Source organism: Musca autumnalis, unplaced genomic scaffold (assembly GCF_047663935.1).
Source record: "Musca autumnalis isolate F117 unplaced genomic scaffold, ASM4766393v1 scaffold_2, whole genome shotgun sequence".
Lineage (NCBI taxonomy): Eukaryota > Metazoa > Arthropoda > Insecta > Diptera > Muscidae > Musca > Musca autumnalis.
The window spans coordinates 223,513,842-223,539,606 of record NW_027411755.1 but is presented as its reverse complement, the minus strand read 5'-3'; the positions used below and the strand labels follow the sequence as shown (position 1 = coordinate 223,539,606).

General features: G+C 33.7%; 1 protein-coding gene and 1 long non-coding RNA gene across 2 annotated transcripts in view; one reads left to right on the top strand and one right to left on the bottom strand.

Moving 5' to 3' along the window:
* Positions 1-959: 959 nt before the first annotated feature.
* crp (transcription factor cropped) overlaps positions 960-25,765 on the bottom strand; it is a 77,412-nt gene continuing 52,606 nt past the window's right edge. The window contains exon 3 of the mRNA XM_073970932.1: positions 960-2,986. Coding sequence (XP_073827033.1) covers positions 1,457-2,986 — 1,530 coding nt within the window. The 3' untranslated portion in view covers positions 960-1,456. The remainder of the gene's footprint in view (positions 2,987-25,765) is intronic.
* On the top strand, positions 6,637-11,055 carry LOC141395285 (uncharacterized). The gene is made up of 4 exons (XR_012410583.1): positions 6,637-8,557; positions 8,648-8,984; positions 9,055-9,234; positions 9,300-11,055. It is a non-coding gene; the product is annotated as an uncharacterized lncRNA (long non-coding RNA).

Genomic DNA, 25,765 nt, shown 5'->3' with positions numbered 1-25,765 from the left:
AAGTTCTCAGAAGATGTGTAGAAAAATGTAAAATAAAAAATAATCAAAAATTATTGAATAATCAAAAATTGATGAATTGAAACTGAAGTCGGGTCCAATGCCAATTATTACTTGCATTGTCAAAATGATTTGAAAAGTCAAAAATATTTAAATTAGACAAAAATCTAAGTATGAGGGAAACAAATTGCGAACTGTGAATGATACCTATAAATTTTATGCATATTACACAGCAATAAATTGCTTGAGAATTGTCTAATTTGGATGTTGCACTCTAGAGTGCCTCCATCGCGGCCAAATGGGATTTTAAAGTATTATTAATAGTTCATTATTAAGAAACAGACTGTTGTTGTTGTGATTGTTGGTTCTTGGGGCAATTTTTTCTTGTTGAAGAAGAAGTTTGTGGTATATTTGTTGCAATAGTAGCTGTATTAGATTCATTTGTCATCTTTTTGTTGTTTTTAGTTGTTACTGTTGTTGCAATAATAGAATTGGATTTTGTAAATTTATTACTATAGTTTTTGTTGTGTTTGTTATTTTCGGTCGTATTTAAAAAATGTACATTTTTATTAATACTAAACTTAAAATTATTAATATTTTTATTTTTAATATTATAATTAGAATTATTATTAAAACTAGTATAATTATTATTATTATTAAACAACTTATGAATATTATTATAACTACTAGAATTACTCATAATGTATTTAGTTTTTAAAGGAGTAGTGGTTTTTGTTGTTGTTGGTTTTGTTTTCAAAATACATGGTATTGTATTTGTATTGATATTGGGTTTCTTTAAAGATTTCATCATCATCATCGATTTGTTGCTATTACGAGAGGTGGTGGCATGTTGTGGATGATGGGTAATAGGAGTAGAAGGTGGTGAAATGGTTTTATTAGGTTGTTCTGAAAATGATGTTGTTGATGACGATGTTATTGTATGATTCATACAATTTTTAGAATTTTTCAAATTATTCGATTTTAACGGATTTCCATCAGTATTTGTAATAGCTGTTGACAACAAAGACAAGGATGATAATGGTGGTGTTGCTGTTGCTAATGATGGCGAGGAGAGGGGATTTGAACTTTGTGTTGATGTACCTGTTACATCTACATCTTCCGATTCCATTAATATTTCTTCAAACATTTCATCTATTTTATACATGACTTGTTCTTGGTTTTCATCCTCCACATCATTTCCAGTATTAATTCCGTTTGCAATTAAATTCTCATTATCCTCATCATGTACAATTTCTAGGGCTTCTTCTTCTTCATCATCATCTTCTAACAATTCGGGGAAATTATTAACTAAATCTTCTTTGTGTCTACTAAACGAAGTTTCCATTGTATTTAACTGAATTTCTTCATTTCCCTCTTCTGCATCATTTGCATATGCTTCTTCTTCGTCGTCGTCGCTTGATTCGGCAGCATAATGTTGCTGTTGTTGTTGGCCGCGAAATCAAGACAGTTTCTTTGCCACTATAACACCTGGACGACATTGTTTTAAAGCTGTGGTACTTATGGCTGCTGTTCCACTTGATGCCGGTGAACTAGTACCGTGTGTTATGGTTGTGGTGCCGCCTGCGGCATTTGTTGTCTGTACCTTAAAAATGGCGGTGGGTGTAATGTTTTGTGATAACACCGTGCTGTTACTGCTACTGCTGCTGTTGGCCGTTGTCACTGCTGCCAATTTACTGGGAACTGTTGTTTTTGTCAATGTGAGAGCAGTGCCACCACCAGGTCCTCCAATCAAAATTTTACTACCACCTTTCAGTTGCAGGAACGGCCTCAGTTCAGCCAATGTTTTACGCTGGGCCACTACATGCTGTTTTGTTGTTAATGCCAAAGGAACTTCTTGTCCAGCTGGTCCCCTTACAGCTTGGGTTTGTAACACAACTTTGTGCTGTTCTCCATTGCTATCGGTGAATAGGTGATCACCCTCCAGATGGCGTATTGCCTCTACGATTGTTTCGAGGTTTTGCCGTGAACGTGTCAAACCGCTGGTCTGTTCAATTTTCTCGGTTTTCACTTTTTTCAGGGCAGCATCTGATATACGTTCCACTTCTACTTTGGGTGTTGCTTTGATGGCTGCCTGCAAAATGGGCTGTAACATGGCGGGAGTTGGTGTATTACCTTCGGCATAAACTTTGGCTATGGCATTAACAGCAACTTCTTGCTCAGATTCTGTGGAGGATGACGACAAGACCACCTCCTCGTGGACATGATCTTCTGTTATAATTTCTGCTGCTGCAGTTTCACTGTCCAACTCTTCAATGCTGGAACAAACAACAACTTGTTGTTGGCCCGTCAGCTCATCAATTTCAACGTAAGAAAATTCTTCACAGTCTTCACTTCGCAGTATGTTGCCGGTGTGTTCAATGACGCGGGGAATGTAGGTGGCGGTACCATCTGTTTCATCGGCTTCCACCGCTGCGGTAGGTTGCGGCGCCGTTGCCACTGAATACAATTGTCGTTTAATCATTTGCAGCTCTTCCTCTAACATTGTACGCAGACGTCGTTCCTTAAACAATTGATCCTTTAAATCTGTCAGCTCTTTGATATTTTGAGCTAAAAGGATTTGAGCTTTTGTATTGGCTGCTTCAGCGGCAGCCTTTGCTGCAGCTGCAACAGCTGCAGCACCTCCACCACCGGCATTTAACAGTGTCATAGGTTCAGGTGACATTGAACCCAAACCTTCATCGGATGAGTCACTTATTGTTTGTGCATTTGCCACATTATCGGTTAGTTTACGTTTTTTGATGGCAATGTTGGAGTTATTTTCTGTTGCATTTGTTGTTGAATTGTCCAAATTGCTGCCGCCAGTAGTTGCTGCGGTACTGTTGTTGTTACCACTGTTAGCACCACCACCACCACCTGTTGCTTCATGTTGTCCCAACTGACGTTTCAGTTGACTATTTTGTGCCAATAATTGTGTTTTTTGATTTTCCAATTCGCAAATATACTGTGAAGTTTGTTGTAAGATTGCCGCCTGAAAGTAAAGATGTGGAAAAAGAATTGGAAATTAGTAAATATTAAAGTAGGAAGATTAAAAACAAAAACAGCTGTTTTCTAAATTGTCAATTGCAACCCTTCAATAGAGAGAAAAGTGCGTGCTCACACAAAATATCACATTCATGGGATAGTGAGAACACATTCCATACTTTTTTCAATTCCAATAAGATAATCTGTGGTTGACAGGTGTTAATAATCACTACCAATTTATGTCAGAGAGAGAGAGATAGTTTTTTCTCGCAACCAAATTGTAGTAAAATCGCCAAAATTTTGATGCAGCTATGCCGAAAATGCAGCTATTGAATGTTCACTAAAACATAATATCTTGAACGGTATCTAGAGAATAGTTGCCTATAAACAGATTTTTGGTCAGGTAACGCCAAAATGCAGCTATGAATGATGCAGGTAACCAGAAATTACTGTACCTACCAGCAAACCTAATACAAGTGTAGAGTGAGAGGTGATGAAATTGAGCCCTTAATGGAATATTTGTTCTCAAAAAAACACCCCCCAACTTCCTTTAATGGACACAGTGTGAAAACAACTGTCAAAGCCAGTTAATAAATAAATCTATAGACGTGAAACATCCAAAAAGCTTATAAACTGTCCAAATTTAGAACCATTCCAACTAATTGCAATTACGTGGAACCGCTTGTACATCCCAACTAAAACAGCTGTATATGTACCTATAACCTGTGCATCTGTGTGTATTCAAAACAAATAAAAAATTAAGATCTTAATTAAGCTCAACAATTGCTGTACTGCAACAAAGTAGCCGCCGCCAGCGCAATTGTTGGTCGTTTCCCCAACAACAACAACGCAACAAAGTTATTGGAATTTTTATTTATAAAGAAAAAACACACAGAGAGATGAAAACCATAGGGCAAACAATACAAGCAAAACAAACCATCTACCAAACATCGTTTTTAGTACTTTCGGTTTTTTCTTTGCAATTAATTCTTCTTCTTTGTTGTTGTAGTAGTAGTAGTCGTGCCGGCTGCGCCGTTGTTTAGTTGAATCATATGTTTTTAGCGGCTTTTGTTTTTTTCTCATTCCTCTTTTTTCAATTTTCTGTAAACAACAATTCATTCACATTTGTTTTTGCGATGACTGTACTTTTTTGGTGTGTGAATGGCGGCGGCAGGCAACGGCGTCGTCGTCATCTGTGTGCTCATTCTCCGAAAAACAACAAAGCGTACTCTTCTCATATGAAAAATGTTGTTTGGCGGCGTGGTGTGTTTTTTTTAGCGGCGACCATAATTCGCCGTGGCTATTTAATATGGGTTTCATTTCACACATTCCACTCTCGAAAACAGCTGCCAAAGGAATAGTTAGGAAATGAAACATCAACGGAGAAGAAAACACATGTGTTTTTGTTTCTGAATGACGCGCCTTAAAGAATCATGGATTCATGCCAACATAAGAAGAAGCGGAAATGTGAGTGAGAGAAATATAGCCATCTCTTTTTAAAAAAAGAGCGGCGAATAAATGCTTTGTTTACGAATGGTGGTAAATACAGCAATAACAACAATCCACTGCAAAACAAACAAGAGATTCGAATGAATTGAAGGCAATTCAGAGCGCACTTTTTTATTGGAATTCTTCCATAAATTCCAAAAATGTAGGAAAACAGCGGCCGGGCCACCCACCTCCCTCTTCCTCCAACAACCAAAACAGACCATTTGTGTGGAAATTCTCTCTTTACTTCCAATTTGCTATTTCCAGTATTTTAAGGTTAAAATGAATGATGTATTAATGAAAAGGAACAACAACAAGAAAAACAAATACAATGAGACCAATGAAATACGCAAAGCAGCTGGCTGTTGTTTATGCTTGTACATACCACCAAAATTCATGCCACTGCGCGCCATACTGCGACAACTGTGACGGACAAGAAAACAAGTATGTATATTGTGTGTGTTTGTACATTCTTTGTTTGTTGAATGTTTTTCTTTCTTTTGGTTGTTTTGAAAGAACAAAATGAGACCACAAGGTATGTATGAAGGCTTTGTTGTTATTTTTGTTTTTAGTTTATACTTGGGAAATGATCATCGATGCTCGCCCATATACGAAAAAGTATAAACAAACCACACGTATTCTCTCTTTATTTTCATCTGCCGTGCTTTAACAATGGGAATGTTCGCTTACCACTACCAATGCACGAAATATTTTGAGCATCGATGGAAATGATGAAAGTACTTAGAAAATTTGTTGCATCAAGAACTTGTCAAAATAAAAAATCTCATTTTTTCAAGAGAGACCGTTTTTGGCAGCTCTGCTGATGTTAGATGATTAGTGGGCATGGTTGTTATGTTGCAAAATTGGTTGTCAATGGGCAGCATGTTGCATTGTATTTCTATAAATGGCGCCAAGTTGCGATTTTTTCATTGCAACAATTTGTAATAGTATACAAATAACAAACACACACAAAGGCACAGATAACATATGAGATACATTTTTTTGTTTTTAAGAGATACCGCAATAGACATTGTAGTCACATAAGGCTTGTTTTAATAAATTTTATTATTTATTATTATCCACTGGATTTCAAATGTTAATTACATTGCGTATACGTCAAAAATCTTCATACGGATGGCTAACCTGGCAAAAAGGTTTAATGTAAACATGGGGTAAAGCCCTATTAATGTATATCTATAACAGTTTTATAAAACATGCTTCATCTAGGTGGTGAATTCCATAGAATATCTGTCAAATGATTTACGTAAATACCTGTTTTATCTGCAAGTGTCAAAGCAAGTTCAAGAGCGAATTAGGTATAAAAAATACTACAACGTAAAATTTCTTCAAAAATTTGGTAACAGAAATTGCAGAAATGTCAAAATCAACCAATTAGGAGAAATTTTCTTTTAAAGTGTTTAAAAAGAGCATCAGTCGGATTCTTTTTTGAAGTTTTGCTAACATTTCTAATTATTTAGAAAGCTTTTTTGTTTGCGTACTAAAGGTATTTTAAAATACATTATTGAGAAGTACTCTTGGTTTGTAATATCTATTCCATTTGCAAATTCAACCGTAACCGCCTCATGAATTGTTCAAAGTTTCATATACTATTGAAACCGCCTCTTTAAGTCTCGGTCCACACTAGTATGAATTTCATTAAAAAAATTTCATGAAATTAGGCGTTCTTATAGCTCGAATTCCCCAGTACAGCATTTTTATGCTTTTACTCTTCTATGGAACTCGATCTAGAGACGCATAATTTCGTGTTAAAATTTCAGTGAAATTACTGTAGTGTGGCCCGGGACTAACTAAAAAGTCCTGAAATTCATCTGAAAAGTTCTACAAGCTTTAGCAATAAGCTTAGAAGAACAGTAAGTATCGTCGTCAAGCATTGTCTTTTTGTTTCTTTGTATGGAATGTTGTCGGGCCGGATTTAATTATTGTCTCTTGTGGCAGGCAGCAGTAAAGTCGTTTGTCTGCATTGATACTTTCAAGACATTTATTTTACTATTTCTATTTTTAAAATATCAGTTACACAAAGTGCCGGTTAGTATGCGACCGCCGACCGGCGGCCTGGCCTTATAAGGAAAAAGTAATAAGAGGTGACCGAACGACCGAACAAAACGGTCTAGTTTGTTTGGAATGGAATGCCGCCTGTGTTCGCTAGCCAGTAGCAGTCATAGTCGTCATTCAGCATGTCGTAGTAGTTGTGAATAGTAGAAAAATTGTGTTTTGAAGTAGGTAGCTTTTTTGCATTTTTCTAATGAATGGATGAATGAATGAATTTTTCATAGTAAAACAACAACAAATCGACAAAAAAATCACTTGCAATTACAACAAAGCATTCGATTATTACTGTTTTCTAGCCATAAAATTTTTATTTTATGGTTAAACGTAAATAATAACCAATACGATCATCACGTCAACGCTGGGGAGAGTACTTAAATTTAGTGATTTATGTTTTTGTTTCACCTACAACGGTTTCCAGTTATGTTTACATAGGTATAACACTTTGTGCTAAATCTAAATTTTCCAGATTTGATTAGTAAAGTATTAACATTTTCAACTTTCTAGTGCCTGTTATTTATAGGCATTCTTTATTAAAAATTAAATTTTCCTTTATAAAATGTATAACAATAAATTTAATTAAACCATCATTAAACCATGAAAACATTTGACTTTTGTCGTGCGTTGAAATAAAGTTGCACCTTTTATTCATTCATCAACTCTCATTCTCCCACTCACCTAAATATCAGCTGCTGGTGCCTTGTATTGGGAGATTCAAGCCAAAAATAAATAAAAAATTATACCACGAATCAATGTGCCTGTGTTGCATAGATTATTATTTTTATAACAAAAGAGCAGCTGTTTTGTAAAACAAGAGCAAACAAAAAATGTACCGAATTCTCATTTAAAATCGAAACACAGAAGATAACATTTCTTCAACAGCTGTTTTTCTTTCTATATTTACACATTGTTTTCATGATACATGGGGTGGTGTAGCAGCAAAACACATGTACATGGAGATCTTATTTGATCAATTTACTGGTGTGGTGTGTAGAGAAAAGTGATTCCATAGCAATTTTCCACTAGGCCTTTTCTGTATTAAAAATATGCTAGCTAGGAAGACAGAGGCCGGCTGAATCTCCGGAAGGAAGTGACAACAAATGTTATTCCAAACAGATTAGCGCGTTCGAAAACTTATCAAGCTCGCCTTATAGGACAAATCCACACAACCACTCTCCATCCAACCCCTAAATATGATAGAACCACGAAATATTATTAGAACAGACACATGTTTCAATTTTTTGCATTGCCAAAAAAATCCAATTTGATTTTTTTGTCTGTGGCAAAAATAAACCTGGCGCCATTATTTTTGTAAATACACACAGATAGAACAAAAAGAACATATGATTTGGTGAGTGAATATGACTAATACGAAGAACAAAACATATGAGGAGAGTGTTGGCATAAATCCATGGGAGATATTTATAGCTATTGTTGTTGCCATGTTTTTAATTAAATTTAGAAAAAAATAGTCTACAGCAATGATGACGAAATCCAAATAAAATTAAATTGGTTTGAGCAAAGTAGTCTAAAATGAAAAACACTCACACCTGTCTCTGTGGAAATGAGGAAGAGATAATTATTGAATAGCAGAAAATTATATATTTAACCCAAAAGAAAATGATCCAATAGCACCGTTCTAAAAGGTTACAGTGAAATATTGTACCTATAAACTACATAAAAATGAAAAAAAATGATCTCACTTTAACAAAATGTTGTTTTTTTAAAGAACACACAAAACAAATGGGTTGCGTATGATCAGCTGATTTACCACAACAGAATGTGTGTTCGTTTACTCAAAATTTGTACGAATTGTTACTGGATGTTGTTCGTTTACTCTACAGTACAATGCAAAAGACCTTAGTCGTTTACAAGAAGTTACTGGACTTGCACAAATTTGTACAAATTATCGAGTAAACGAACACACCTAGAGTGAACAACAAACACAGCTGTTTTACAAAAATAATCGTGAATGAAACATTCTATGTTGGAATTTGTTTTATGTATGATAAATGAAATGCATGTAAGTTCCAAAGAGACAAAGTAAAGTACAATTTGTGAATGATTAGATGATTACAATTTTATATTAAATATTATAAAAATGTCTTTATAGGTATTACAACCAATTTCGGCGTTTTAATGATGAAGGCTGTTAGTTAAAAGAGGTGCAGATTGGCTCTGAAGGCTCACTAGGAAATGGTTCCAAAATTAACATCTGACAACAATTCATAAACAAATGTTAAACCCTCAGCTTTATGGAGACGGTCAAAAATGTGTCTCATCGAAATGACGATATTAGAGCTTCAAATTTTAGACAATTTGGAGTCGATTATCGAGTCATATCCGATAGGAGTAACACTCATTTGGCCCAAACATTAAGTTTGATCAATTTCAAAAATTGACCCTATGTGCCGGACCACTCCATATATGGTACTTGTTCCTACCTAAAGGTAATCATTTTCGTTCTTATATCCAGTTTTAGACCAGTGCTCTAATAGTTTGAAGTTCTTTTTTCAACAGGTTTCCTCAGTTGAATTGATTACAACGACAGGATTTTCTTCATGGGAAACATTAATACTTCCCGAGACTGGGCCCAATTTAATCCAAACACTGTGTATCGTAAAATTTTTCCTAAGATAGATCGTAGATGCACCATATCGACCAGCTCAACTTATCTTGTACATTTTCCCCAATGAAAAAGTAATCATTTTTATCTCTAATCCAGTTTTAGACCAATTTTCCATTCCTTTTGTATTTTTTTGCAGGAGGATTCTTCTGTGGTATTGACTTCCCTAAGGCAGAAGTTTTTTTCCTGGGGTATCTTATTTTTCCCTTTATAACCTGGCCTACAATAATTTCTAAAGAACTCCAGCGGCAATATTTACCGTCCCTGTTGCAATGATTTAATTTTTATTGGAGTCCATACTGCCCGAGATAAAAACTTCCAAAAATCGCATTACAGTAGAATCCTAATAATATGTACCACGAGAAATCAAAAATACCGACAATTCGCATTAAACTAACGGTACCTCGATGAGGTAATTCCCTTCGTATTTAAACCCTGATAAACGTCTAAAGAGAAGGTCAGACCTAATGAAGGAATCCTGTGAAAAAATCTTACAATGGGATCTTCCATAAATGGAGATCTCTTAAAGTGGTTTTTCTAGTTATTAACGTCCTATAGGGACGTTTCGTTCCTTTTTCTATAAACAGAGCAAACATATCTTCTATAGATAGAAAAGAAAAATTCATAAAAGAAAAGGCAGATCTAATGAAGAAATCTTCTAAGGAAAGAAGACCTTTTATGGACTGAAACATTTTGTTAATGAAGTGGAGGAATGCCTCCGGAAACCTAAAAATACAATCTCCAAAGGGGGTTTCTGTATATAGAGAACCTTCATAAGGGGTCTTCCATAGATATGGGGTTCTGCGTAGATATTGTTTAATTACTTCTTCCATAGATAAAAAAAAAATACTTTATAGACCTCCTAAGGGGATCATCTAAGGATAATATACCTTCTAAAGAGGTCTTCTGAGGATAAAAGATGCTTCCAAAAGTGTTTTTACATACTGAAGACGTTCTACGGCGTTCTTCTACAGAAAAATAAACTATAGAAGACCTTAGCTGCAGATAGACCTCCTAAGGGGATTATCCATAGGCTGAAAAACGTGTTCCACGTATGGACCTCCTGGTGGTTTTCTTATGTGTATAGAATACGCCCTGGGTGACGTAGGGAATGGAAGATACCAAGGAACGGTCCTGACCGGTTTTAACATGGCAAAGCCCAGGATTTATCTTGGCCGCTCTTTCATCTCAAGTGGACACTGACCTCACCGTGGTGTCACCTGTGGAGCTGCCTTTAACACCCGTTAAAGGTAGTGAGCTAACATGTGCCGCGGGTTCACCCATAAGAACGTTAAAAACTTGGGTTTGGGCGTCGAGTTAGTTACCCTGCCCTAGAAAAAACAGCCTACTAGGGTAAGTGCTCCTAACTCCGGCATGTACCAGTAGTCGGCACCTTTCGTATTTGAGTTCAAATAACTCATAATTACTATAACAAAATATGAAAATGATCTTAAAAATGTTTCAGCAATATTGTCAGCTAACTCTGTGTAAAATTTCATTGAGCTAAGACCACTTATTATATCGGAATTTAACTTTTTGGTGGTAGGTGTTTTTCACCACAACCGAAAATGCATGTCTCTTAAGAAAAAATTAGTGGAGACGTCAACATAATAATGTCTGTAATTATATTAAAATTAAAAAAAAAAATACAAATTTTTTGTTGTATTCGTAGAGAATAGTCAAAAGAACACTTTAGAAAAACAAATTATTAAAAAATTATTTTAATTCTGGAATTTTTGCCGATGCCGACTTTAGGAACAACAAAATGTATAGTTTGCCAGAAGTCGGCATGAGACTGAAAACACGCGATTTGTCCGTTATTTTTAGCTTAAAATTGTACAAAAATTTTAAACTCATATTTTAAAGTCTAATTAATAAAAATAGTTTGATTAAAATAATGACTTATTAGTGATTTTAGGCATGGTTTGAAGTGCGTACATTTGTGTCATGCCGGCAATTGGGTAATAGTTGACGACTATAGCACCAACTAATTTATTTAAGCAATGTATTTACAATTCCCTACTTTTATGATGCACAATTATTTGGAATATGAACTAATACTGCAGATACTATTGACATTTCAAACAATTTAGTTTATGTTTAAAACAAATCTAAAACGAACAATTTTAAATGAATTCCAAATGTAAACAAAATCGTTATTTTATTTACTTTTTAAAAGCAATATCTGTTAAAATATGTATTATTTGTGTAAAAGTATGCTTTTTGTTATTTAAAATAATCAAAAAGAACATTTATATACTAAAACACAAGGTGCCGACTATTGGAACATGTTATGCCGACTATTGGAAAATGGTGCCGACTACTAGCAAAAAAGCACTATTCTAACAAATTCGAAAATTTCACAAGTTTTAAAAGAAATAATTCAATATTTCTTTATGTCATCGGAAAGTAAACTAAATTTCGAAGCCAATAAGCTTTATTTCATTCCATTTGATCAAATTGTCTCGGAATGGCGAAGGATTGAAGTTAGGCAAACTCTTAAAGTGCCGACTATTGGTACATTTACCCTATGAAAAAACGAAAGAAAAGAAAAACAAACCCCTCTAAAGTTGACGAACTCCCCAAACGTTTTAAGGACCATGATCAGCGAATCTGCACCTGGAATGTTCGCACTCTTTATAGAGAAGGTGCAGTCTCCGCATTGCCAGACGTACTTGAAAAGTACAAGGCCGATATTACTGCCATACAGGAAATACGATGGATTGTGAAAGGTGACGCACTGTATTATAGCTGCCATGACGTAAAGCATGAGTTTGGTTGTGGATTCGAAGTAAGTCGGAGACTAAAACATCTGGTATCCAGTTTCACCCCAGTGAATGAAAGACTTGCTGCAATTCGAATAAATTCTTCAACATCAGCCCTATTTGCGCTCATGCTCCCACTGAAGAAAAGGACGAACAGACCAAACATATATTTTACGAGCGCTTAGAAGAAGCATATGACCGTTGCCCTGCCCATGACATTAAAATCATTCTAGGCGATTTTAATGCCAAAATTTGAAAGGAGAATATCTTCGACCCAACAGTTGGGAATTACAGTCTCCACAGTGAAACATCTGACAGTGGTATGAGGCTGATAGACTTTGCAGCTGCAAAAAACATGGTAGTTAGCAGTACCAGATTTAATCATCTCGATATTCATAAGGGCACCTGGCTGTCTCCAGGTCAAAGAACAAGTAATCAAATTGATCATGTTGTGATAGATGGAAGACATTCATTCAGCGTGTTAGATGTACGATCGTTCCGAGGCGCAAACATTGATTCGGACCACTACCTTGTTGCAAAAAGGTACGTACCCGTCTAAACGTTGCAAATAAAGCACGAAAAGACACAACGCGGAAGTTGGACATCGATAGGCTGCAAACACAACAGATAGCCACAGCATATTCCACTCAAGTAGCCCAATTGCTTAACGCGAGCACTCCTTCTCCCGATAACATAACAACTTAATGGCAAAATATTGACCATTCCTATGCAAACAGCCGCAAAATCCATACTTGGATTCCAGAGACCTGCACAAAGGAATTCATGGTATGACCAGGAGTGTCGTGCTGCTACCGAAGATAAAAATGCGGCTACTTTACAAACAGTAGCAACGCGTAGCGCACGACAGAGATATCGGGAGAAAAGGAGAGAAGAGAAACGTCTTTTCCGCAAGAAAAAGAGAGAGATGAAAAAGCGGGAGTGTAAACAAATCGAGATGTACAGGAGACAGAATGAAGTCCGAAAATTCTACCAAAGAGTGAAACATCAAACTGATGGCTTTGGAACTGGCACATCCTCCTGTAGAGACCAGCAGGGTAATCTGGTAACTGATACAGATAGCGTACTCAGGATATGGAAAGAACATTTTTCAAATCTGTTGGTATCCAGTAGCAGCGAAGACGACGAAGATACCACAGATCCAATCACAGAAGATGGTATTGAATGTATACCACCCGGCCAAGATGAGGTAAAGACAGCTATAAACCGGCTGAAGAATAATAAGGCAGCAGGAGCTAATGGCCTACCAGCCGAGCTGTTTAAAACCGGAGGCGACGCCCTGGTAAGGTGTATGCATCAGCTAGTTAGCACCATCTGGTGCGAAGAATGCGTACCCGACGATTGGAACCTGAGCATACTGTGTCCCGTTCATAAGAAAGGAGATAAGACTTTATGCTCCAACTATAGGGGCATGAGTCTTCTCCCTATCGCCTACAAGATAGTGTCAGGGACATTGTGCCAACGACTAAAGCCCATGGTCAACGAAATAATTGGACCATACCAATGCGGCTTTAGACCTGGCAAGTCCACCATTGACCAGATATTTACCCTGCGGCAAATCCTGGAGAAGACCCAAGAGATGCAGATTGACACCTACCACCTTTTTGTCGATTATAAAACAGCCTTCGACAGCGCGCTACGTTTAGAGGAATTCCAAGCCATGTCTGAATTTGGTATCCCTGCAAAGCTCATTCGGCTTTGTGAAATGACTCTAACGGACACAAGATCTTCCTCACCGAAGAGTTTTCTTCCAAAAGAGGATTCAGGCAAGGAGACAGCCTTTCATGTGATCTTTTCAACATCCTGCTAGAAAAGGTTATACGAGAGGCAAACGTCAAATGAAGTGGCACAATCTACACCAATAGCCACATGTTACTTGCTTATGCTGATGATATAGGCATCAGGGGACGATCAGTAAAAGAAGTAACTGATACCTTTATGAAGGTCGAAGGGAATCTGCTAAAGTGGGTCTGGCGGTAAACTGCAAGAAGACCAAGCTGATGGTGTCGACGCGCAATGCGTCCATTGAGTTCGGACCAACTGTGAAAGTTGGTTCCTATAATTTTGAGGTAGTAAAAGACTTTGTATACCTCGGCACCACCGTTAACACAACAAACGACATCAGTTGTGAAATAAAACAAGTAAAAAAGTGTCAGTCGGCTTTGCCGACAGATATATACCCTCAGCCAATGTGAAGTGAAACTTTCACCTATGGACAGATCGAATGTATTTAAGGTCTCTTCAGTATTTTGTGGCGCATTTTGGACATTTGAACTTGCCGACAAAAATGTGGATTAGGAATTAACTGCACTGCAATGTTGAACCTTTGTGGGGGAGGTACCCTTAGGGGGGGCCGATATGGGCCATTTTAGAAGTTAAACTAAATTTTGACAAAATATTAGGAGATCCAAAGTTTGGACCAAATTGGTTGCCGCATTCAAATGATATCGACCTAGCATTTTAGTGATTTTTTTTTAAATATTGGGGAGAAGTACCAGAAGTTGAGGACCGGTATTGCCCCATGAAAGTATGTTTGGATTTAATATGACGAAGACCAAATGTTGGACCAAATCTGTTGAACAGTTCGAGAGTTATCGTGCTCTCCGACAGCCACATATGGTGACATAGGGGTTTTTTTACACCTTTCGGACTGTTTTCCTAAGAAATATGGACTTGCCCCTGAAAAAACTATTACCGTCGTAATGAAGGTAGTGAATACAAATCGCTTCAACAAAAATCAAAGTGATTCGAGAGCAGGTCTTAAAGTGAACTTATCCGAAATTGTGTGTAAGAGGTACCAGAAGGAGTAGACAAATATAGTCCATATTCGAAGCTGATCTATATCTGGTAGATATTTTAGGATGTGCAAAGTATGGATTACATCGGTCACTCCCTTCAAGAGTTATTGTGCGCACAATTTTTCCGAACATTTTTGAACTTTTGTGGGGGAGGTACCGGAAGGAGTGAACCGATATAGCCCATCTTCGAACTTAAACTAAGTTTGGACAAAATATTACGAAAGCCAAATATTGGATAGAATCGGTCGATCCGTTCGAGAGTTATCGTGCGCTCCAGCCAGCCAGACAGACAGACGGACGGACGGACATTGCTCAATCGACTCCAAATTGTCTGAAACACATTTCGTCCAAACATACTTGGGGTCTAAAACCATTATTTCGATGAGGCACATTTTGCCCGTATGAAAGTGTATATACCCTCGTTAGCATAAATGCTGAGGGTATAAAGAAGAATTGTATTGGCCAACAGATGCTACTTTGGCTTAAGTAAGCACTTTAAAAACAAAGCCACAACTGGTCAAACAAAAATAACGCTTTACAAAACACTGATACTACCCGTGCTGATGTATGGTTCCGAAGCCTGGGTACTTGCGCAAACAGATAAGGCAGTGCTTGGTGTATTTGAGAGAAAAATTCTTCGAAATATCTACCTACGGACCGATCTGCGTTGACGGTGAATATCGACGTCGTATGAACCACGAGCTGTATCTGCTATACAACGACATCAATTTAGTTAAACGTATCGAGATGCAGCGATTGCGTTATAATAAGAATGAGCGATGATGAACCCGCCACATGGCGGTGCACGCAGAAATGGCAGGCCAAAGGATAGATGGCGCAAACAAGTGGTTGAAGAGATGACAAGGCGCGGTATTCAAAAAAGCGAAGCACGAAACAGGGAGAATTGGAGATCTTTTCTTAGTTCGGTCTATGGAACAAATGTTCTGTAATGGGCCAGCTAAGTAAGTAAGGTTCCAAGTAGTCACAAAACTTCTATCTCTAAAAAGTTGGGCATATATCCATCGTTTTGGTATAGCCAAACGGCAGTGTCCAATATTAATTATTTTGTAATTTTTAGCTACATCTTCTGACCGAATTAGTTATCAGCCTTATTCTGATTGAAAATTTTCACTAAGTTTTTTCTTTCCGCCGTTACTACTTAAGGGATAGTGTGGGAAAACTCACGGCCAATTTACGTTCCGAATAACAACCTATAATTTGATAGAGAGTGGGGTTTCCTAGCGATCAAAAAACTTAGCCACCTAAAACTTTGAATATTAAAGAAAACTCATTATTCCATATTAGTTGGGAGCAGCCGAAAGTGTGTCACAAATTTTGAAATTTATCTAAATATCAGATATCCGCAGATTTTGACAAAAATAGTATATATTTAAAAACTATGTATTCATTCCCTTAGGATATTAAAAACCATAGAATTATCGATCGATTTAAATAAAATGACAACGCCCCAAAAGTTGATTTACAATTTAAATCACTGAATTTCAAAATGTATAATGAAAGAAAATCCATGCAAAAATAATGTTGTTTTAATATTCAATCGAAATCTAACAACTACACTTTTTCTCTAAAATAAAATATTAATTTGTGTGAATATTCAATGTGAAATTTGTGCTATTCAATATTAATAAAATTTTAGCTTGCTTCATCGTGGGTACAGTAGTAGTAAAACAGAAAGAAGAAAAAATGCGTTGTAACCTTTGAATTTGCCATATGGTTTTGACTTGCTTGCTGGCTGGTGGCTGTACTACTTGCCAAGGAGGTAAAGTGCGCCTGTGCGAAAAATCAATGAATACGGGTGGCGTACAAAACACTCGCAGACAAACATACCGAGCTATATCCACCTAGTCATGACATATTTGTAATAAAAGTATCTATGTTTGTTTATACGTACGTACGTCGGACGCTTGGTACGTATACGTACTTTTTTTGGGGTTATTGTGCGAGCGAAGCGAACAAATAACTGAAACCGGGACAAGAGCTCGTCGTTTACGATTTCAAATATATAATATATATACAACTGTTGTTTATATACTTTATGCATGCATATATACTAGAAATGTATATAGTATAAAATATATATTGTATATATACATTTATGTATGTATATAACGTAGGATATGTTGAAACAGATGGGATGAACATGCAATGGAAATTAAAACTATAGAATTTTTTTTTTTGTTAACAACATAACATAAATAAATGCGAAGAGAGGATGGTGGGTGGTGATGGATGAAGAAAAACCCCAACTACTTCCTACAACATACCAGGAGTCAAAATAACACAGGACCACACAGCTGTAGTTGAAAGCTAACGAAACAAGGCGGCAAAGTGTGACAGAATTCACATGTCCTGTTGCAAGAAATCATTTGGAATTGACTTCATATTGAGTTAGGTTATTAATGAAGAGTTTTAAGATCTCTTGAAAAAAATAATACACGATTAGATCTTCCATTAATAGAAAATCTCCGTATAATAATAGTAATCCTTTCTTCTATCCATATAAAAATAAGATATCCTGAAGGAATCATCAGTAAATGGAATACTTTATGAAGGATTTTCCGCTGATAAAATGGCTCCTAAAAGGGTCTTCGAAAGGTAAAAGACTTACTGAAGGAATATTCTTTAGATCAAAGACTCCCTAAAAGTATACTACAGACCTGGCAAGTAAAAATATATAATATATATAAAAGTAGTTTAGTCGAAATGTGTATATACATACCCTCCACAATGAAATTCGTTGAACTAATATGACATAATTATTTGTTTTAATGCCCACACTTTTGGACTTAAGGATAGTAGAACTTCTAAGGTTATTCTATAAAGACAGATAATGCCCTAAAGAGGTCTGCTAATAATAGCAGACCTTCTAGAAAGGGCCATATAGAGACTGAAGACTACCTAAAGGGGGAAAATTCTTTAAAAATAATCGTTGATTTTTATGCTTTAATGCCCACACTTTTGGACTTAAGGATAGTAGAACTGCAAAGGTTATTCTATAAAGACAGATAATGCCCTAAAGAGGTCTGCTAATAATAGCAGACCTTCTAGAAAAGGTCTTATAGAGATTGAAAACTACTTCTAAAGGGGAAAATTCTTTAAAAATAATCGTTAATTTTTTTAAAAATATTTTTAAAATAATTAAGGATATTTTAGAAATAATCGTGGACGCATAAAAATATTAAAAAAAAAATTTGCAGTTATCCTGGATTTTTAAGACATTGTCACAATAATCGTGGGTTTTTTAGGACAAATTTTTTTAAATCTTTGATTTAAAAGAAAACCTAAAAAAATGGATTATTTAAAGAATATCTCAATAATAGTGGATTTTTAAAGAATTTTTCAATAACCGTGGATTTTTTAAAAAATTATAAAATAAATAATAAACATCGATTTGTTAGGTTAAATTTTAAATAATAGTGGATTTTTTAAGAATATCTTTTCAATAGTCGTGGATTTTTTAAGAAAATATTTTCAATAATGGGTAACTTTTTAAGAATTTTTTTGATATTCTCGTGTATTGTTTGAAGAATATTTTCACAATAAATGTGTATTCTTTAAGGATTTTTTTGAATAATCGTGGATATTTTTATTTTTTTTTTTTTGTTTTAATACAATTTTTTCCATAATCATGGAATTTTTAAGAAAAAATTATCAATAATCACTGAATTTTAAATATTTTTTAACAATCGTAAGTTTTTTTTAGAAATTTTTTTTGCAATAACCGTAGAATTTTTAATAATCGTGGATTTTTTAAGAATAATTTTTGCAATAATCGTCGATTTTTTAAGAGTATTTTCAATAATAGTGATTTTTAATGATTTTTTTTTTCAATAATAGTGAATATGTTAAAGAAATTTTTTCACTAATCGTGGATTTTTTAAAAATTATTTTTCAATATTCGTGGATTTTTTAAAAATTATTTTTCAATATTCGTGAATTTTTTAAAGAAAATTTTTTCATAATCCTGGATTTTTTTAAAGAAAATTTTATCAATAATCGTGGATTTTTTAAAGAACATTTTTTCAATAATGGTAGATTTTTTAAAGAATTTTTTCTCAATAATCGTGGATTTTTTTAAAAGAAATTTTTCTCAGTAATCGTGATTTTTTTTAAAGAAATTTTTCTCAATAATCGTCGATTTTTTTAAAGAAATTTTTGTCAATAATCGTCGATTTTTTTTTAAAGAATTTTTCTCAATAATGGTGGATTTTTTAAAGAAATTTTTCTCAATAATGTTGGATTTTTTTAAGAAATTTTTCTCAATAATCGTGGATTTTTTTTGAGAAAATTTTTTTCAATAATCGTGGATTTTTTAAAGAAATTTTTCTCAATAATCGTGGATTTTTTAAAAGAAATTTTTCTCAATACTCGTAGATTTTTTAAAGAAATTTTTCTCAATAATCGTGGATTTTTTTAAAGAAATTTTTCTCAATAATCGTGGATTTTTTTTAAAAAAATTTCAATAATCGTAGATTTTTTTAATGAAAAATTTTTCAATAATCGTGGATTTTTTTAAAGAAATTTTTCTCAATAATCGTGGATTTTTTTAAAAAAAATTTCAATAATCGTAGATTTTTTTAATGAAAAATTTTTCAATAATCCTGGATTTTTTAAAGAAAATTTCTTCAAGAATCGTGAATTTTTTAAAGAAATTTCCCTCAATAATAGTGCATTTTTTTAAAGAAATTTTTCTCAATAATCGTCGATTTTTTAAAGAAATTTTTCTCAATAATCGTCGATTTTTTTAAAGAATTTTTTCTCAATAATCGTGGTTTTTTTAAAGAATTTTTTCTCAAGAATCGTGGATTTTTTTAAAGAAATTTTTCTCAAAATCGTGGATTTTTTTAAAGAAATTTTTCTCAATAATCGTGGATTTTTTTAAAGAAATTTTTCTCAATAATCGTGGATTTTTTTAAAAAAATTTTTCTCAATAATCGTGGATTTTTTTAAAGAAATTTTTCTCAATAATCGTGTATTTTTTTAAAGAAATTTTTCTCAATAATCGTGGATTTTTTTAAAGAAATTTTTCTTAATAATCGTGGATTTTTTTAAAGAAATTTTTCTTAATAATCGTGGATTTTTTAAAGAAAATTTTCGCAATAATCGTGGATTTTTTAAAGAAATTTTTCTCAATAATCGTGGATTTTTTTAAAGAAATTTTTTTCAATAATCGTGGATTTTTTTAAAGAAATTTTTCTCAATAATCGTGGATTTTTTTAAAGAAATTTTTTTTCAATAATCGTGGATTTTTTTAAAGAAATTTTTTTCAATAATCGTGGATTTTGTCAAAGAAATTTTTCTCAATAATCGTGGATTTTTTTAAAGAAAATTTTCTCAATAATCGTGGATTTTTTTAAAGAAATTTTTCTCAATAATCGTGGATTTTTTAAAGAAATTTTTCTCAATAATCGTGGATTTTTTTAAAGAAATTTTTCTCAATAATCGTGGATTTTTTGAAGAAGTTTTTTTAATAATAATGGAATTTTTAAAGAAAATTTGTTCAATAATCCTGGATTTTTTTACTCAATAATCGTGAATTTTTTAATGATTTCTTTTTTCAATAATAGTGGATATGTTAAAGAAGTTTTTCATTAATCGTGGTTTTTTTTTAAATTATTTTTCAATATTCGTGGATTTTTTAGAGATTTTTTTAACCCAGATATGCCCAATGTCCTATATATAGGACACATAAAATTCTTGCTAATTTGATATGTTATGTTCATCAAAGTACCGTTTATTTTGGTGATATACTCAGTACACATCTGTAGCTCTTGGGATATTATGTGATTCCATTATTTTGAGCTACTATTTTTGAGTTTTGAGGTCTAGTTCATCGAAGTTGCCACATGTCGCTTAGTTTTTACAATGATTTGCGTTATGACCGATTAATTATTGGGTAGTTTTATAACGAAAACATACACGATGTGGAGCCTACTACGAAAAAACGTTAACTAGATGCCGAAAAGGTGTCTTTGGACTATATGTCAAATGTTTTGTGTCCCATAACTCCCAGTTATAAGATAAAACCCTGTGTCTAAAAGTGGTCTCAAAAACCACTTTTTTCAAAAATTTTTTAAAAAACATATAAACATACTGTTATTATTTCACATTTGCTTCTAAAATAATATAAAAATACTTTTAAAATGATCACGATCAAGCAATGGGCATATCTGGGTTAATAATCGTGAATTTTTTAAAGTAAATTTTTTCAATAATGGTAGATTTTTTAAAGATTTTTTTTTCAATAATCCTAGACTTTTTAAAGAAAATGTTTTAAATAATCCTGGATTTTTTAAAGAAAATTTTTTTAATTATCGTGTATTTTTTAAATAAAAATTTTTCAATAATCCTGGATTTTTTACTCAATAATCGTGAATTTTTTTAATGATTTTTGTTTTTTCAATAATCCTGGATTTTTTAAAGAAAATTTTAACAAATATCGTGGATTTTTTAAAGAAAATGTTTTCAATAATCGTGGTTTTTTAAATAAATTTTTTTCAATAATCGTGGATTTCTTAAAGAATTTTTTTTGAATAATCCTGGATTTTTTAAAGAAATTTTTCTCAATAATCGTGGATTTTTTTGAAGAAGATTTTTTTAATAATAATGGTTTTTTAAAGAAAATTGTTTCAATAATCTTGGACTTTATTAAAGAAATTTTTTCAAAAATCGTGGATTTTTTAAAGAATATTTGTTTCATTATTCGGGATTTTTTTAGAAGAAGATTTTTTCAACAATCTTTGATTTTTTAAAAAATATTTGTTTCATTATTCACGGATTTTTTTAAAGATTTTTTGAATAATCATGGATTTTTTAAGAATATTTTTTTCATTAATCGATTATGTTTTAGGAATATTTTTAATAATCGTGGATTTTACATCTTTGTGTTTATTTCAGCTTTAGTCCATATTTTGTTGTATTCAAGTATTTGAATAACAACAAAGTGTTTTACAGTGGATATGAAATTGATTAGTTGCGGGCGGAGGGTAGGGAATACTATAGTTTCAGTTGTGAGAACACTTTTCTCAATAATCGGCAATTTTTTAAAAAGTTTTTCAAAAATCGAGAAAAACTTTTAAGAATTTTTGCAACAATCGAAATTTAAATTTTTTTTTGAGTAATCAAATTTTTTTTAAAGATTTTTGTCAAAAAAATCTTAACAAACCACATGCATAGAACCCCTGAAAAATCCTTAATAAATCAAAGCCTAGAACCATTGAATAATTCCTAAAAAATCCACGCCTAGAATTCTTAAAAAAAAAAAAAAAAATAAGAAAACCACGCATAGAATTCTTGAACAATTCTTAATAAAACCACACCTAGAATTCTTGAAAAAAAATTTTAATTCTTATGTTGGCAACCAACGCCTTCAATCCTTGAACAAATCTTAATAAATCCACGTCTTGACCCCTTGAACAATTCTTAATAAATCCACGTCTTGTCCCCTTGAACAATTCTTAACAAATCTACGTCTTGATCCCTTGAAAAATTCTAAATAAATCCACGTCTTGAACCCTTGAACAATTCTTAACAAATCTACGTCTTGATCCCTTGAAAAATTCTAAATAAATCCACGTCTTGAACCCTTGAACAATTCTTAATAAATCCAGGTCTTGAACCCTTGAACAATTCTTAAAAAATCCACGCCTACAATCCTTGAACAATTCTTAATAAATCCACTCCTAGAACCCTTGAAAAATTCTTAATAAATCCACGCCTACAATCCTTGAACAATTCTTAATAAATCCACGCCTGCAATCCTTGAAAAATTCTTAATAAATCCACGCCTACAATCCTTGAAAAATTCTTAATAAATCCACGCCTGCAATCCTTGAAAAATTCTTAATAAATCCACGGCTACAATCCTTGAACAATTCTTAATAAATCCACGCCTACAATCCTTGAACAATTCTTAATAAATCCACGCCTACAATCCTTGAACAATTCTTAATAAATCCACGCCTACAATCCTTGAACAATTCTTAATAAATCCACGCCTACAATCCTTGAACAATTCGTAATAAATCCACGCCTACAATCCTTGAACAATTCTTAATAAATCCACGCCTACAATCCTTGAACAATTCTTAATAAATCCACGCCTACAATCCTTGAACAATTCTTAATAAATCCACGCCTACAATCCTTGAACAATTCTTAATAAATCCACGCCTACAATCCTTGAACAATTCTTAATAAATCCACGCCTACAATCCTTGAACAATTCGTAATAAATCCACGCCTACAATCCTTGAACAATTCTTAATAAATCCACGCCTACAATCCTTGAACAATTCTTAATAAATCCACGCCTACAATCCTTGAACAATTCTTAATAAATCCACGCCTACAATCCTTGAACAATTCTTAATAAATCCACGCCTACAATCCTTGAACAATTCGTAATAAATCCACGCCTACAATCCTTGAACAATTCGTAATAAATCCACGCCTACAATCCTTGAACAATTCGTAATAAATCCACGCCTACAATCCTTGAACAATTCTTAATAAATTCACGCCTACAATCCTTGAACAATTCTTAATAAATCCACGCCTACAATCCTTGAACAATTCTTAATAAATCCACGCCTACAATCCTTGAACAATTCTTAATAAATCCACGCCTACAATCCTTGAACAATTCTTAATAAATCCACGCCTACAATCCTTGAACAATTCTTAATAAATCCACGCCTACAATCCTTGAACAATTCTTAATAAATCCACGCCTACAATCCTTGAACAATTCTTAATAAATCCACGCCTACAATCCTTGAACAATTCTTAATAAATCCACGCCTACAATCCTTGAACAATTCTTAATAAATCCACGCCTACAATCCTTGAACAATTCTTAATAAATCCACGCCTACAATCCTTGAACAATTCTTAATAAATCTACGCCTATAATCCTTGAACAATTCTTAATAAATCCACGCCTATAATCCTTGAACAATTCTTAATAAATCCACGCCTACAATCCTTGAACAATTCTTAATAAATCCACGCCTACAATCCTTGAACAATTCTTAATAAATCCACGCCTACAATCCTTGAACAATTCTTAATAAATCCACGCCTACAATCCTTGAACAATTCTTAATAAATCCACGCCTACAATCCTTGAACAATTCTTAATAAATCCACGCCTACAATCCTTGAACAATTCTTAATAAATCCACGCCTACAATCCTTGAACAATTCTTAATAAATCCACGCCTACAATCCTTCAACAATTCTTAATAAATCCACGCCTACAATCCTTGAACAATTCTTAATAAATCCACGCCTACAATCCTTGAACAATTCTTAATAAATCCACGCCTACAATCCTTGAACAATTCTTAATAAATCCACGCCTACAATCCTTGAACAATTCTTAATAAATCCACGCCTACAATCCTTGAACAATTCTTAATAAATCCACGCCTACAATCCTTGAACAATTCTTAATAAATCCACGCCTACAATCCTTGAACAATTCTTAATAAATCCACGCCTACAATCCTTGAACAATTCTTAATAAATCCACGCCTACAATCCTTGAACAATTCTTAATAAATCCACGCCTACAATCCTTGAACAATTCTTAATAAATCCACGCCTACAATCCTTGAACAATTCTTAATAAATCCACGCCTACAATCCTTGAACAATTCTTAATAAATCCACGCCTACAATCCTTCAACAATTCTTAATAAATCCACGCCTACAATCCTTGAACAATTCTTAATAAATCCACGCCTATAATCCTTGAACAATTCTTAATAAATCCACGCCTACAATCCTTGAACAATTCTTAATAAATCCACGCCTACAATCCTTGAACAATTCTTAATAAATCCACGCCTACAATCCTTGAACAATTCTTAATAAATCCACGCCTACAATCCTTGAACAATTCTTAATAAATCCACGCCTACAATCCTTGAACAATTCTTAATAAATCCACGCCTACAATCCTTGAACAATTCTTAATAAATCCACGCCTACAATCCTTGAACAATTCTTAATAAATCCACGCCTACAATCCTTGAACAATTCTTAATAAATCCACGCCTACAATCCTTCAACAATTCTTAATAAATCCACGCCTACAATCCTTGAACAATTCTTAATAAATCCACGCCTACAATCCTTGAACAATTCTTAATAAATCCACGCCTACAATCCTTGAACAATTCTTAATAAATCCACGCCTACAATCCTTGAACAATTCTTAATAAATCCACGCCTACAATCTTTGAACAATTCTTAATAAATCCACGCCTACAATCCTTGAACAATTCTTAATAAATCCACGTCTACAATCCTTGAACAATTCTTAATAAATCCACGCCTACAATCCTTGAACAATTCTTAATAAATCCACGCCTACAATCCTTGAACAATTCTTAATAAATCCACGCCTACAATCTTTGAACAATTCTTAATAAATCCACGCCTACAATCCTTGAACAATTCTTAATAAATCCACGCCTACAATCCTTGAACAATTCTTAATAAATCCACGCCTACAATCCTTGAACAATTCTTAATAAATCCACGCCTACAATCTTTGAACAATTCTTAATAAATCCACGCCTACAATCCTTGAACAATTCTTAATAAATCCACGTCTACAATCCTTGAACAATTCTTAATAAATCCACGCCTACAATCCTTGAACAATTCTTAATAAATCCACGCCTACAATCCTTGAACAATTCTTAATAAATCCACGCCTACAATCCTTGAACAATTCTTAATAAATCCACGCCTACAATCCTTGAACAATTCTTAATAAATCCACGCCTACAATCCTTGAACAATTCTTAATAAATCCACGCCTACAATCCTTGAACAATTCTTAATAAATCCACGCCTACAATCCTTGAACAATTCTTAATAAATCCACGCCTACAATCCTTGAACAATTCTTAATAAATCCACGCCTACAATCCTTGAACAATTCTTAATAAATCCACGCCTACAATCCTTGAACAATTCTTAATAAATCC